Source organism: Oryzias melastigma, unplaced genomic scaffold (assembly GCF_002922805.2).
Source record: "Oryzias melastigma strain HK-1 unplaced genomic scaffold, ASM292280v2 sc00306, whole genome shotgun sequence".
Taxonomy (NCBI): Eukaryota; Metazoa; Chordata; class Actinopteri; order Beloniformes; family Adrianichthyidae; genus Oryzias; species Oryzias melastigma.
The window spans coordinates 152,835-165,870 of record NW_023416916.1 but is presented as its reverse complement, the minus strand read 5'-3'; the positions used below and the strand labels follow the sequence as shown (position 1 = coordinate 165,870).

At 36.2% G+C, this 13,036-nt stretch overlaps 3 protein-coding genes across 3 annotated transcripts in view; 1 reads left to right on the top strand and 2 right to left on the bottom strand.

Moving 5' to 3' along the window:
* LOC112139604 (fibroblast growth factor 12) overlaps nucleotides 1–4,099 on the bottom strand; it is a 45,237-nt gene extending 41,138 nt beyond the window's left edge. Inside the window, exon 1 of the mRNA XM_024262433.2 lies at nucleotides 3,931–4,099. Within this exon, the coding sequence (XP_024118201.1) occupies nucleotides 3,931–3,949 (19 nt within the window). The 5' untranslated portion in view covers nucleotides 3,950–4,099. The remainder of the gene's footprint in view (nucleotides 1–3,930) is intronic.
* A 4,221-nt stretch (nucleotides 4,100–8,320) lies between these two features.
* LOC112139607 (presenilins-associated rhomboid-like protein, mitochondrial) overlaps nucleotides 8,321–13,036 on the top strand; it is a gene marked incomplete in the record, with an annotated part of 6,537 nt that continues 1,821 nt past the window's right edge. Inside the window, 7 exon segments of the mRNA XM_024262438.2 lie at nucleotides 8,321–8,483; nucleotides 10,181–10,364; nucleotides 10,591–10,695; nucleotides 10,762–10,894; nucleotides 10,969–11,064; nucleotides 11,144–11,293; nucleotides 12,706–12,776. Coding sequence (XP_024118206.1) covers nucleotides 8,404–8,483; nucleotides 10,181–10,364; nucleotides 10,591–10,695; nucleotides 10,762–10,894; nucleotides 10,969–11,064; nucleotides 11,144–11,293; nucleotides 12,706–12,776 — 819 coding nt within the window.
* The window catches only part of extl2 (exostosin-like glycosyltransferase 2), a 4,732-nt gene continuing 4,478 nt past the window's right edge, over nucleotides 12,783–13,036 (bottom strand). Inside the window, exon 6 of the mRNA XM_024262440.1 lies at nucleotides 12,783–12,952. The gene's annotated coding sequence lies outside the window, so the exon portion shown is untranslated. The remainder of the gene's footprint in view (nucleotides 12,953–13,036) is intronic.

The following is a 13,036-nucleotide window of genomic DNA, read 5'->3' as shown; positions in this document are numbered from 1 at the left end:
GGGAGACCATGGCAACAGACAGATGATTGGAAATAGGGGAAAGTTTGGCTTTTAGATGAATTATTAAAGAAAACGTATAAAAACTATATGTCCAAGAAAACACAGTTTGAGTTTTTTTTTTTTTTTTTTTAATTTTGGCTAAAAACTGCATAATTATAATTAACAGACCACCGGGAATGCTTTAAAACAGATCAAAAGATGATCGAAGTGAGACTTTAAAATAGGAATTTATGGTAAGACAATTTTTCTCAAAGCCAGTGGCAGATTTTTTGCTTTTTTAAAGGTTTTTTTTTTATTTATTTAAACAGTTGTTGACTTATTTCAAGAGGGAGGCTTTTTCTTCTTTTTTTGTAGTATATGCATTGAGGGACGCACAACTTGGCAAACTTAACCAAAAATGATTTTTTTTTTAAAAAGTACAGATTCAAGGAAAAAAGAAAAAAACTGTACAAATCAGGTAGATATTGAGCCGATAAGGATGTTACAACACCAATATATATTAGTCTACACTTTTAGCTCAGGTTACTGCTATAAAATTGGTCTGTCACACAAATGGAACTGGAAACAAAAACTTAAACATTTGTAAAAACCACACATTTGTGTCCAAAGATGATCAACAATTTCAAATAACTTAATTGGCTTGATTAGAAATTATGAGTCAAAAGCCAAATAGGCTCTTGCATCATTTTTTTTGGATGCATATAACTGTAGTGTTCCAGTATTATGAGCATTGTGCAACTCTCCCCACTAGAGGGTGACATGACATAAAACTGAACAAAGAGAAAAATCATTTTAGCAATAATCTGAATTACTTTATATGTTTCAATCTGCTTTCATTATATTTTTACACTCTTCTAAATGTTCTCTACGCATCATTGCACCAGAGCTGCTCTTCATTGTTCAGCATAAAATACAGTGAGAAAATGTTGGTGCTGTTCATAATACGCACTATAGTATATGATATGCAAAAAGAATGCAGCAGGTCAGCAAAAACATCAGCAGCAATGCAAATAACAAGAGGTCAGTGAAGAATAGAGAGGGTTGGTGTGCAGAGATAAGGGCTGGCCTCCGACCCAACGTGACAGTTACGATGATGCTGCTGTATATGTGGAGCAATCATTACACTCTTATAGCAGAGCCAATCACAACAAAAGCTAAAGGTCAAGAAAACTTTTATTCTTGATTCCAAAACAAAAGAAGACTGAGAATTTAAAATGATCACAGTAAATGAATTGTGTCTCTTTTTTTTGCATGCTATGTATTTTTTAAATGAATGAACAGCCCGTTTGCCTGTTCTCAACGGAGATCCTTTAATGAATAAATTATGCATCAAAGCAAAAAAAGACATGTTTAGTCGTTGTTTCCTGGAATAAATAAAAGATTAACACTAAAATAGACACAAGAAGTAAAAAAAAAAAAAAAAAATTATATACATTAATCGACTCAAATATGTGGCATGTTACAGTATGAACTTAATCTTTTAGACTTTAATTTGTATTGTTTAGAACTGATTTTGATTTATATTCGATTTATATCATTATTTGTGGTAGTTGATTCGATGTATAGTCAATATTGTTTCATTTTGAACGATCTGATTCAATGACCTAAAAACTTCCAGATTCCTTGTATTTCTTGCAAGATAATCAAGTAAATTAAATATGTGTACAAACCAACAAGTAAGCAAGAATTAATGTCAAATCCATTCACATTTCAGTTTCATAAAGTTCAGTTATTTTTCCGTTGTAATAAAACTGGGTTGTTTTTATGTTATAGTAAAATAAACCTACCCTGTCCCAATCCAAATGGTATTTTCCAACAATGATTATCAATTTATCTAATTTTTAAAATTAAATTAAAATTAATGGAATATGACAATTCGATTCTGCCTCAGACAGATCGATCTGATTGGGTCATAGGAAAACGAATGAATTGATCGATCAATTGTTAAACTCCTACTATTTTTATCTCATTTGTAATCTTTGACTGATTTTTCTCAAAGTTTCTCAAATTTGCAGCTAAATCTTTCTTTCTAAAAACACCAATATAACATTGTTTGCTTAAACTTCGGATTTCTGCTCCTGTTCTTGATCCTGATTATTACTAACAATGATTCAATAAAATAACATTGTTGACCCAGGACCAGGTCCTAAAGTCATCCCCTAAATAATATTCTTTTGCTTTCTTGATCACTGATGGGACATAAAAAAAAAATAGGTAATAAATTAGATTAAAATGACCTTTTTGGACTTAGTCTTTTACACTATATTTCACTCTCCACGTTGACAAGTTACTTTTCACCTATTTTCATTGTTCTATTTAAAGGCTTAGAAGTTATTACAATTTCTACAAATTTTTTATTGTTAAACATTTTGATTTATTTTTCTATCATAGTTACTTGTTTACTTTGATTTGTTGACTGTTAGCATTCACTTACTTGCTTTTTATTTAAGTTCAAAAATCTTGTTTTTCATAAACTGTTTTAAATTTAACTGAAAATATTCTCGTAATTCAGTTTTTATATTTATCAAGTCATTTAAAACAGGAAAACCTGAAGAAAAAAAAAAAAACATTTAGAGCAATGAAAAACAATTGAGATTTTGGGGTTCATGTCCACCACATTTGTGAAAAATATCGACATTGGTATTGATATCAGCGATATTGACCAGTATCGGATCAATACCCAAATGCTCAGTATCGCCCAGCCCTAGTGTTTGTTGTGCTAAATTTAGGAAGGAAATAATATTTATTTTTTATTACTTTGAATGCAGGCTTAGCTTAGGCCAACTGAAAAGATATCCTTCGCCGTTACTTGTTTATTAACAAATACAATTACAGAATTTCTGTTTTTGTTATGTTTTTTTTTTTTTGTAACACGCAAATCATAAATTGAACCGAAACAAAACCATGACCCAAAAATTGATGTTTGAGCCAAATCATGAAGAAAAAGTGTATCGTTGAATAACTAGTGGCAGTACTTTTTGTGATTCTCTTTAACAAAGAAATGACAAAAAAAGGTTAAAAAAATATATGCAATTCCCTTTTCATAATATATCAGATTTCCCAAAAGATTATAAACAAATGTGCACTTTTTCTTTTTTTTTTTAGAAAAAAACTTATAAAGTGTTCAACTTTGACATCAAATTGAAATACAAGTGTTGAGAAGGTTAAAAGTTCCCTCATTTTCTATGACTTTAGTCACTTTTTCACCTTGTTTCAGTGACTTTACAGTAAACCAGGCTAAAACAAAACATGATTTAGAAGGTTACCCTACTTAATCAAGGGCACTCCCTTCTTTATCCACCTATGTGATCTGCAGGTAAAGTTACTTCAACCTCATTAATCTTTAAAACGCTTACAGCAGCAGCAGTCACAACAAAGACGTGGGAGAGGGGAAACATTCATATTTCTGCTCCTGTAAGGTGGCTTTGACTTTTCCCGGTGCTGCAGAATTGTGCACGGTTTGGCCCGGCACAGGACCCGTTCCAGACACTTTAAAAGCTGTGTCAACAACACGCCGAGGCCACACCGCCACCGCTGCACAGGGAACAGCAGCACACACCGGCGAAAAGTGGAGAGGCAGCAGTTTTAGCCCAAACCAGCTGACAGGTCTGACGGAGTAAAGGAGAGCAGGGAGCACGCAGAAGAAAACGGTTTCCATGCGCAACCCTCCAGAGGGAGGATTTCAGATATAAAGTCGCTTTTCATTCAGAATAAATATATTTTTAGTGGAATAAAATACGATGATCTGGAGAGGTGAGGGTGCACGCTGGAGTAAAGCAAGTATACAGCAGCAGAATCAAGCTGCAGCACTGAAGAGAAATTGATTCCCTGAAAATGCATCTTTGATCATAAAACTCGTGAAGCAGAAAGCAACCATCAGATCACCAATTGTGTTCCTAACTTATTTAAGAGCAGGAGTTTCTTTCTTACCGGCGTTTTTGTCACCCATGTCCTCGCGCTCTGCAGGAGTTGATGCGTAAAAGTGGCGCTTGCGCGTGCGGCTCTCCTGGACGGGGACGGAAGTTTAAAGTGAAGAAAGTTCAAACAATGGATGGTAGAAATCAGATCCTCGGAGCAAGGAGGAGCTTCACGGGATGCAAAGCCAGAGCTTCTGTCTCTCCTGGTGTTGGTGGAGTTCTCCTGGGGGGGTTGAGGGCTCAGGTAAAGGATGGAGGAGGGAGGGAGGGAGGGGGGGGGGCGTTTTGCAGGCTTTGTCTTATGCAGAAATGCATTTGGAAAATGCTGCTGGAAATCATGTTTCATTTAATTATAGTGTTGGATAAACTAATATACTAAGTAAATATGATACATTTAGCAATCCTAACATTTTTTTTTTTTTGCAAAATCTGTTATTAGCATTGAATGACATTAAATATTCGTGACTTTTTTTCAAGCTTTTAATGTATATTTTACCAGTTCTTACTCTAGATGTGTCTAAAATTGTATTTATTGCTACCTAAAACAAAATTGCTACATTTTTATCCCACATTGCTAAACTGATACATTTGCTGACATATGCATTCGTATATTTTTCAAGTTATTTGATCACACAGCAGTAGAAATGTATGTAATCAATGGCTTCTTATCCAAATTGAGCTACTTTTTTTCCAATTAAAACTGTAATAGGATAAAGGAGAACTGAGTATTTGTCATGGTGGTTTCACAAAACAACTTATTGTGCAACTTATATTGTTCTTACCACCTTAAATGAACTGTAACTTTCTTTAAGGAGTTAGAGGCTAATTCAAGCTGGATGTAGTGTCATCTAAAAGGATAAATATTAGCCTATTTTTGCTGCCTGAAAATACCACAATTATGTTCCGACCACCAAAATTGCACAAAATGTGCTGGACAAGACATAAAACACAAGTCTAACTGGCCCCATTGATCAGCGTCTTCGAAAGCGCCCTGTCAGCACTCTGATGGGGCGCTATGACAACAGCTAGAGTTTCCTATGATGGTATAAAAAGAAAGTGCTGCTGGGATAAGATGCTTCGGAGTTTGTGCTGAAATAGAAGCCTCAAGGCCAAATGACGTCGACCGCATCACGCCCAAATCCGGATTCACATCTCAGCACATTTGCAGGAGAAGAGCATCAAATTTGGGTTCATTATTTTGTCCGTGTGGATATTGTTGCCGTGGGATAAACGGTTGTCCTACACGAATGACAAGTTGTTCGGATTCCGGACATAGTGCTTCCTGTCACATGGACATGTGGCCTCCGCGCTGCCGACACAGGCTGGCGTCGGATCTCAGAGAATCAATGAGAGGAACTGAAAGAGGACACCGCTGTGAGGTGAAAAACAAAGAACTGCACTGAACAGGAAGGAATCATTCAGAAATCATTGCACTGAAGATGTATTTGAATTCAAAATACATTTATTTGTTCTTCGAGATACTCTGACTTGTGATCTGTTACTGCTGCTCTTCATCCCATCACCTCTAATTCCTCTTTCTCATCCCAGTGTCCTCCTCTGCCCCAGACCTGCACCCAATATCATCTGACCTGGCTGCATGTCCTTGGTCTGTACAGTGACAAAGGCATAATTCTCTTCTTTCCTTATATGTTTGCCCCCTCGCTTGATTTTCCTCTAGGAAAGAGATTGTGTGGTATTGTAAACAGGGAGGCATTGTCACATTTAGTGAAGATAAATTACTTGTGTTGTACTCCAAAGCATTAATTTAACCCCCCCTCCAACACTATAACAGTAGCAGGTCTTTGTGAAATGCTGTACAGAGTGGGAGCAACACAGCAAGTGCAGATTTTGCATTAGGGGAGAGCGCTTCTCTGCAGATACTGCAGTGCAGCCTTCACACAACAAATTCTACCTTCTTTTTCTATTTCTAGAGTCATTGGCAAGTTGGTGGAACTTGTCAGGATGCCAGTAATTTCCCCCCGGGCCTGTCAATACCAGTTACCTGGTGTCCAAGACTTACATCAGTGAAAAAAACCAAAAGTGTAAATGTTTTTTTTTTTTTTGTTTTATCTTTGATGTTGCAGATCAATTTTTAAAAGAATCATTTTGATTTATTAATATTTTGTGCGGAGAAGATTTAGTCGGGTTTGCACTGATCCAAAATGAACAATCTTGCACAAAAATATACATTAACGAACAATAATATAAGAGTATCAAACCTACAGAAAATAACAAAAACCTACAAAGAAAGCAATTTGACATGATTTGTTCATTCACATCATCTGTGAACAGGAGCATTTTTAAAATGCAATGGTGAGCATAGAGTGTTTTCCTCCCTGATTCCTAAAACGTTTTTCTTTAACAGACTTTCCACCTTTTGTACCAGATTCAGATTTGACCACATGACTGTACAAGATCTGAAACTGACTTAAGTCATACGGCGAATCCAAATACCTCCTCTATTCCTGTGGCTCCTCCCTACATTTATCCTTCCAAATGGAGAGTTTTACAAAAATAGAAGCTGTGTCCAAATTCCCCCCCTACTCACCATATAGTGCGTTTGCCATTTTCTAGTGCCAGCCGAATCTACTAATTCCAAAATCGAGCGCACTAGAAATTTCCCAGATGTCTTTGTGAAAAACTAGCATGCATCGCTGCTAACTAGATTAGCGGCTACAGACCACAATGCATTGCAGTCAAACCATTTCCAGCAAAAAAACCTGTTTAAATGTATTTTTTTTTATAAAACATTCACATTTTCACCATCAGAACGCAATGGAGTCGTGAAATTTTCATAGTGATTCGATTTTGACTTTGTGAAATCGGTGACGTCATATCTTGCGTTTGGAAAAATGAAAGAAAAATAGTTTAATTGTGATCAAATTGACTTTAAAACCCAGGGCAATATACTGTATATTCCTGCACTATAATCGTATTTCTTTTAGTAGTTAGGGGTTAGGGAGGGATTTCAGCCACAACCAGTGTCTTCAAATTGATGTTAATAATCATTGATGATGTCATCAGTAGTCGCCGGTCATCTACGTTAGCACGTAGCTGCTAGCGCTCAGAAAACTCATAACAACATCGGTTTTGTAACTTCAAAAAGTCATGCAAAAGCAAAAAGTCATTAATTACATTTAAATGTTTTAACCGTTAAATGTAAAGGCTGTACAGTGGCTGTCTCACAAATCCCGGCTGGGGGAGCTGAAACAGAACAACCAGCTGGGGACCTTTCTGTGTGGAGTTTGCATGTTCTCCCCGTGCATGAGTGGGTTTTTTCCAGCTTCCTTCCACCGTCCAAAAACATGCTTCTTAGATAAATTGGGTATTCTAAATTGTGCGAATATGAACGGGTGTGACATTGTGGCCCTGCGAAGAACTGGCGACCTGTCCAGGGTGTTCCCAGCCTTCACCCACGCGCTCGCATGACCCCAAAAGAGATGAAACGGAATTAGAAAAGGAAGAAATGAATGAATTGAAACCTCTGTGCTTCAGAGAACACCCACGTGAAGGAATGCGTTTAAACACCCTCACGGCAAAGGAAAAGCCAACCCTAAAAGTCCCTCTTCCCCTTAAAGAAAAATTATTTTAGACACAAGCTTGAAATGCCCCCACAGTTGGAGGGGTAGGGAAAGAATTTGGATTCAGCCACAGACCTTAAAAAAAAAAAAAAAATTAAAAAATAAAAGGTTTAGGTGGTAAAATCTTTTCATTTCCTTGAAGTGATTGAAAAGTTCCACAATCTTTTGGAATGAAGGATTTTTATAAATCCAAGAGGTGTTAAAGAGCATAAGTGGTCCTTTTTTACATTTTATTTTCTGTTTGAAAACAGACAATCATTTCTGTCAGACAGTTAATCTGATTGTGTGTTTATGTAATTTCCTAATGCAATAACCAAAGTCCTTCAAATAGTTTTTTTAAGGTTTTAAAAAGTCAATTTAATATATATTAAAACTAATATAAACATAACAGCACGAAAAATATAAAGCATGCATATATTTATTGAAAGATTACTCATACAAAGATGTTAATTTATAGTCAGAATAGTCAGTTTCATAATGGATCTGCAGGTATGCTGACTCTTATTTTCCTTTACTCTTATTTTACTTTTTAATTCCATCCCTCTCTTCTATAGTTTCCCTTTTCAGATTAATTTAAAACGCAATAGTTTTATTTGCTTTTAACAATGAATGGGCTCTCTGCAATAATGTGCTGCAGAGTTTGATGCAAACAATTGAAATACATTAAAGTGCTGCTCTTAAAGGGAAAAAAATAATGTAGTTCCGAAAAAATAGGGGATTGAAGGAAGAAAAATTAACAACCATATGTTTTATACGAGTGTAAGATTTTCTTTTTTGTTCTTGAATCTACCACGCCGAACAACCTGCAAGGTTGTGGTCATTAGAAAATTCCGAGCTTCTAGGAACGTCCCTGAATGCAGCACTAAAAGTGGGAGTGGCTTCTACGAGAGGTCATAACAACAATCATGGCGTGGAGGGGATGTCTTGTGAAATGGTCCAGAATAGAGTCCATTAAATCCCAGAACACGATAACTAGTAGCTCAAGGTGAGTAAATGAAACGTCCCCTCAGTTAATAACACGTTGGATCAGGGATAACGATGAGACGTTCGATGTTTGTTCGCGTGTTTGTCTCCTCCTCCTCCAACAGCGGGAAGTTATCTAACCGCACTGCCGCACAGTCAGGTTACTTAAACAGTCAAAACGCATGCTTTTTAAAATGAGTACATTTATAATTAAAGTATATTCTAATTGTTTCGAAATAAAATGATTCAACATGTATTTATAAACGTTGTGCTCACATGTGTGGCTTGAATTGTGTCATAACCCAAGTGTCATGCAGGCTCCTGCTTCTGAAATAGAGTTTCTATGAGCAAGCCAGTCATAAATATCTTTAATAAGTATTAAAAAAAAAAAACTAAATCTATATACACGCATGTTTTTTTGTAAATTAAACTGAAATATGGACATTTTCAGATCATAACAAAACATCTATGTTTGATTTTATGGATAGTGCTGCCACAAACGATTATTTTAATAGTCGACTAATCACAGATTATTTTTTCCGATTAGTCGACTAATCGGATTTTGCACAAGTGGATGTGAAACACATATCTTAACCATTATTAGCTTTAAACTAACTAAAAACTAGATATGTAGCATTACCTGCGATAATGCTAGTGGGAATGCTGTAAGCTGAATTTGGCCACTGAAGATGCTAATGCTGATAGCTGAAGATACTGAAATTGACAGCTAAAAATGCTGAAACTGATAGCTGAAATCCCTAAAGCTAATAGCTGAAAACACTGAAGCCGACAGCTGAAATCCCTAAAGCTAACCACTAAAAATGCTGAAGCTGATAGCTGAAATCACTAAAGCTAATAGCTAAAAACGCTGAAGCTGAAAGCTAAAATCCCTAAAGCTAACCACTGGAAACGCTGAAGCTGATAGATGAAATCACTAAAGCTAATAGCTAAAAACGTTGAAGCTGAAAGCTGAAATCCCTAAAGCTAACCACTGAAAACGCTGAAGCTGATAGATGAAATCACTAAAGCTAATAGCTGAAAACTCTGAAGCTGAAAGCTGAAATCCCTAAAGCTAACAACCGAAAACACTGAAGCTTATAGCAGAAATCACTGAAGCTAACTCCTGAAAACGCTGAAGCTGATAGCTGAAATCCCTAAAGCTAATTGCTGAAAATGCTGAAGCTGAAAGCCAGATAAAAGTAGTTAAATGCCAAATTAACTATAAAAAATAGCCCAAGTTAGCCAAAACAGCTAGCACGCAGCTGAAATATTAGTCAAATTCCCAAACAGCCTAAAAAACAAAAAAGTCTAAGTTAGCTAAAACAACTAGGATTTAACTTAAATATTAAACTCCAAAATAGCATAAAAAAATAAACGAAAAAGCCTAAATTAGCCAAAATAGCTAGCATGCAGATGAAATATTAGCTAAACTCCAAAATAGTCAAAATAAATATTAATAAATGCCAAAATAGTCCAAAAGGCTAGCATTATGCCATTATACAGTAACTTTTAACTTTACTACACTTTGAACACATATAACATAAAATAACGACTATTTTAATTGTCGATTAGTCGACTAATCATGGCAGCCCTATGTATGGATGCAAAATCATTTGATTGTTTACTTGTTTTTTTCAGGCTTTTATTGTCTCAACAGACTGAATAATTTCCTTGAATTTTATTGTGAAAAAGTGTTTTTATTTTTATTTTTTGGAACAGGTTCAACCCTTACCACCAGCAGAGGTTTGGTTTCCGTCGAGAAGCGAAAAGGTCGGACACCAAAAGGGGCAATGAGACCCAAGAACCAAAAGCCTCGCCTCCTGAGCCGGGTACGCCCGTATCCCAACCTCCACCCAAAATCCGAAGGCCGAGTCTCCTCAGACCGTTGATGTTCACCGTTGGGGTATGTTCTCCGTTATTTTCCTAGTGATAAAAACATAGCAAAACAAGGCACAAATGAACCACATCGTGGTTCATTTGTGCCTTGTTTGCTGTGTTTTTATGCTCGTCATGCTCTAACAGTTTGGATCTAATTTTATCAAGCGTTTTCATTTGGATTGATGTGGATTCTAGCTAAATGAACTTTAGAACATACATCCGCTCGAGGTCGGTTTCTTATTCCATGTCAGTTTACAGGCTGCTCCTTTGGCGCGGCGGCCATTCTGCAGTACGAGACCCTCAAGTCAAGAGTCCAGGCTGCAAAAGATGGAGAAGAGTTAGAAAAACTCGTGATGGTGAGGACTTCAAATTGCCCTTTTTGTAGTTCCAGTCCTTCTAAAAAACATATTTGATATTTCCAGGGCTCCCAGGATATGGCATATTGGCACGACTGGTGGAACCAGCTCTCCGGTCTGCAGCGACAGGCCCTCCTCCTCATGTCTATGATAGATGATTTTTGGAGCAGCCTAACAGAAGGCCAGAAGGCGGTCACTGGTATGACATTGCGCTAATTCAAACTTAACTAATTATTGTGCTAATTATACATATTAATTCCATGAATTTGTTAGGCATTATTGCAATAAACACTGCAGTTCTTTGCTGCTGGCGGATCCCATCACTGCAGAGAAGCATGATCAAATACTTCACGTCAAACCCAGCTTCTAGTAAGTTATCTTCATTATTTTTTTGATGTAACAAAAAGTGACAGTTTTAGATAAGTATTGTTTTTTTCTTCACCAACAGAAACGCGATGCCTTCCTATGATCCTGTCCTCCTTCAGCCACTACTCCATTATCCACATGATGGCTAACATGTATGTCCTATGGACATTTTCCTCTGGAATCGTCTCTCTTTTAGGAAAAGAGCAATTTCTTGCAGTTTATCTTTCTGCAGGTACGTAGAGTTTAGATGCATTTCTCCTAAATTCATTTAATACTAAGGAACGTGTGTTATAGACCCCTTTCATGGTGACGTCAGACAAAATGGCGACAAGGCCGAAAATGCGAATAGTCACTTCCAGTTTACGGGTTTAGAACAGCAAAGCTGACAACTGAACGCCGTTTAACACAATTTTACTGAAATAATGAAAAGTAAACTTACTAATTTCAACAGAAAAATGTATTATATTTATTTTATGAATGTCCTGCTGAACTGTATTTTCATTTCTTGTCTTAGAGCGTTCACAAATCAAAATACAAATTTGGATAATCTTCCATTATTTGAGGTTCTATTGAAAATTTGACCTTTCATTTAAGCAGATATTATTCTAACGGGTTGTATTTTTCTTTATTTTATTTGTACGCGTGCGATCGAGCACAAAAACTGATGGAAATTCATGATGGGCCACACGTGTTTTAACTGCACCAAGGCTGAGCTTAGTTGTTGTAATAAGAGGTATTTGTTGGTTTTCGGGGTATTTTAAGAGGAAATTGTAAAAATGTGAATCCTTTTATTATTATTATTATTAGATTTTATTTTTTAGCCATTTCAAATTATTTTTATTCTTTATTTTCCTGCAGAGATCAGACACGGTTATGAGCAAAAGCAAAGAGGATCTAGAAAATAACGCAACAGTTATTCATTTTTCTGTATTGTAAGACGTTGAAATTGTGTTACTTTAGCTCTATTTTTAGTGATTTTGTGAACACGGAAATGTAAGCAACCTTAACTGGACAGAAAAGATCTTCTGCAGCTCTACGTCTCATCCCCGTCGTGAAAAGCTAGCGGTAGCGTTAGCATAAATTAGAAGAAGAAAATCTTAATTACCTTCATAATCAAACAAGCAGCATTCAAGGAAGTACCTGTAACCTTCGTCTAACTATGACCGGGTTTTGCAGAGAAATAATCCACGACTCGTTTAATATCATCCATATGATTTTTGTTGAGTTTCTGCAGGACCACTGACATTTGTACTTTGATTTATGAACAATCTAAGAGGGGAAGAATGACAACAACCAGATTCCTATCTGGTTTATAAAATAAATATTGTACAAATTTTGGTTACAATTGGTTAGGTTACCTTTCATTATTTATGTAAAGTTGCTTTAAACAGTGTTAAGCAGTCAACTTCTCCGTTTTAAACCACAGACATAATATATAACCGGAAGTCTCAATCTCAATTGCCGTTTTGTGTGACGACATGTCAAAAGGGTCTATTGTCATCAAATCTGCAATAATTGTGCTTAGTTGTTTGCTGTAATTTCAAGTTGTTTTTTGCCTTGATGTTCACAAACCCTACTAACTAAATAACCTAAAGGTCAGCTAACTGTATATATTGACATGTCTCATTCTCTGTGGAACTTTAGGTGTGATTTCTACAATGGTTAGTTACGTTTGTAAAACAGCCACAGGGCGATTCCATCCATCATTAGGAGCGGTAAAACAATTTAAATACATAATTTATTTTAACAAAGAAAAAGATTGACTGATTCTGACCCAGGACTGTGCTCTGTCCACAGTCCGGTGCTGTCATGGCCGTCCTCGCTGCAGTCTGTGCAAAAGTACCAGAAGCCAAGTTAGGAATAATCTTCCTTCCCATGTTCACATTCAGTGCTGGAAATGTAAGTAAAAAAAATGAAATTTATTAGAACAAATGTACAGAAACATATGATCTCTTCACCTTTTTTTTTTTTTTTT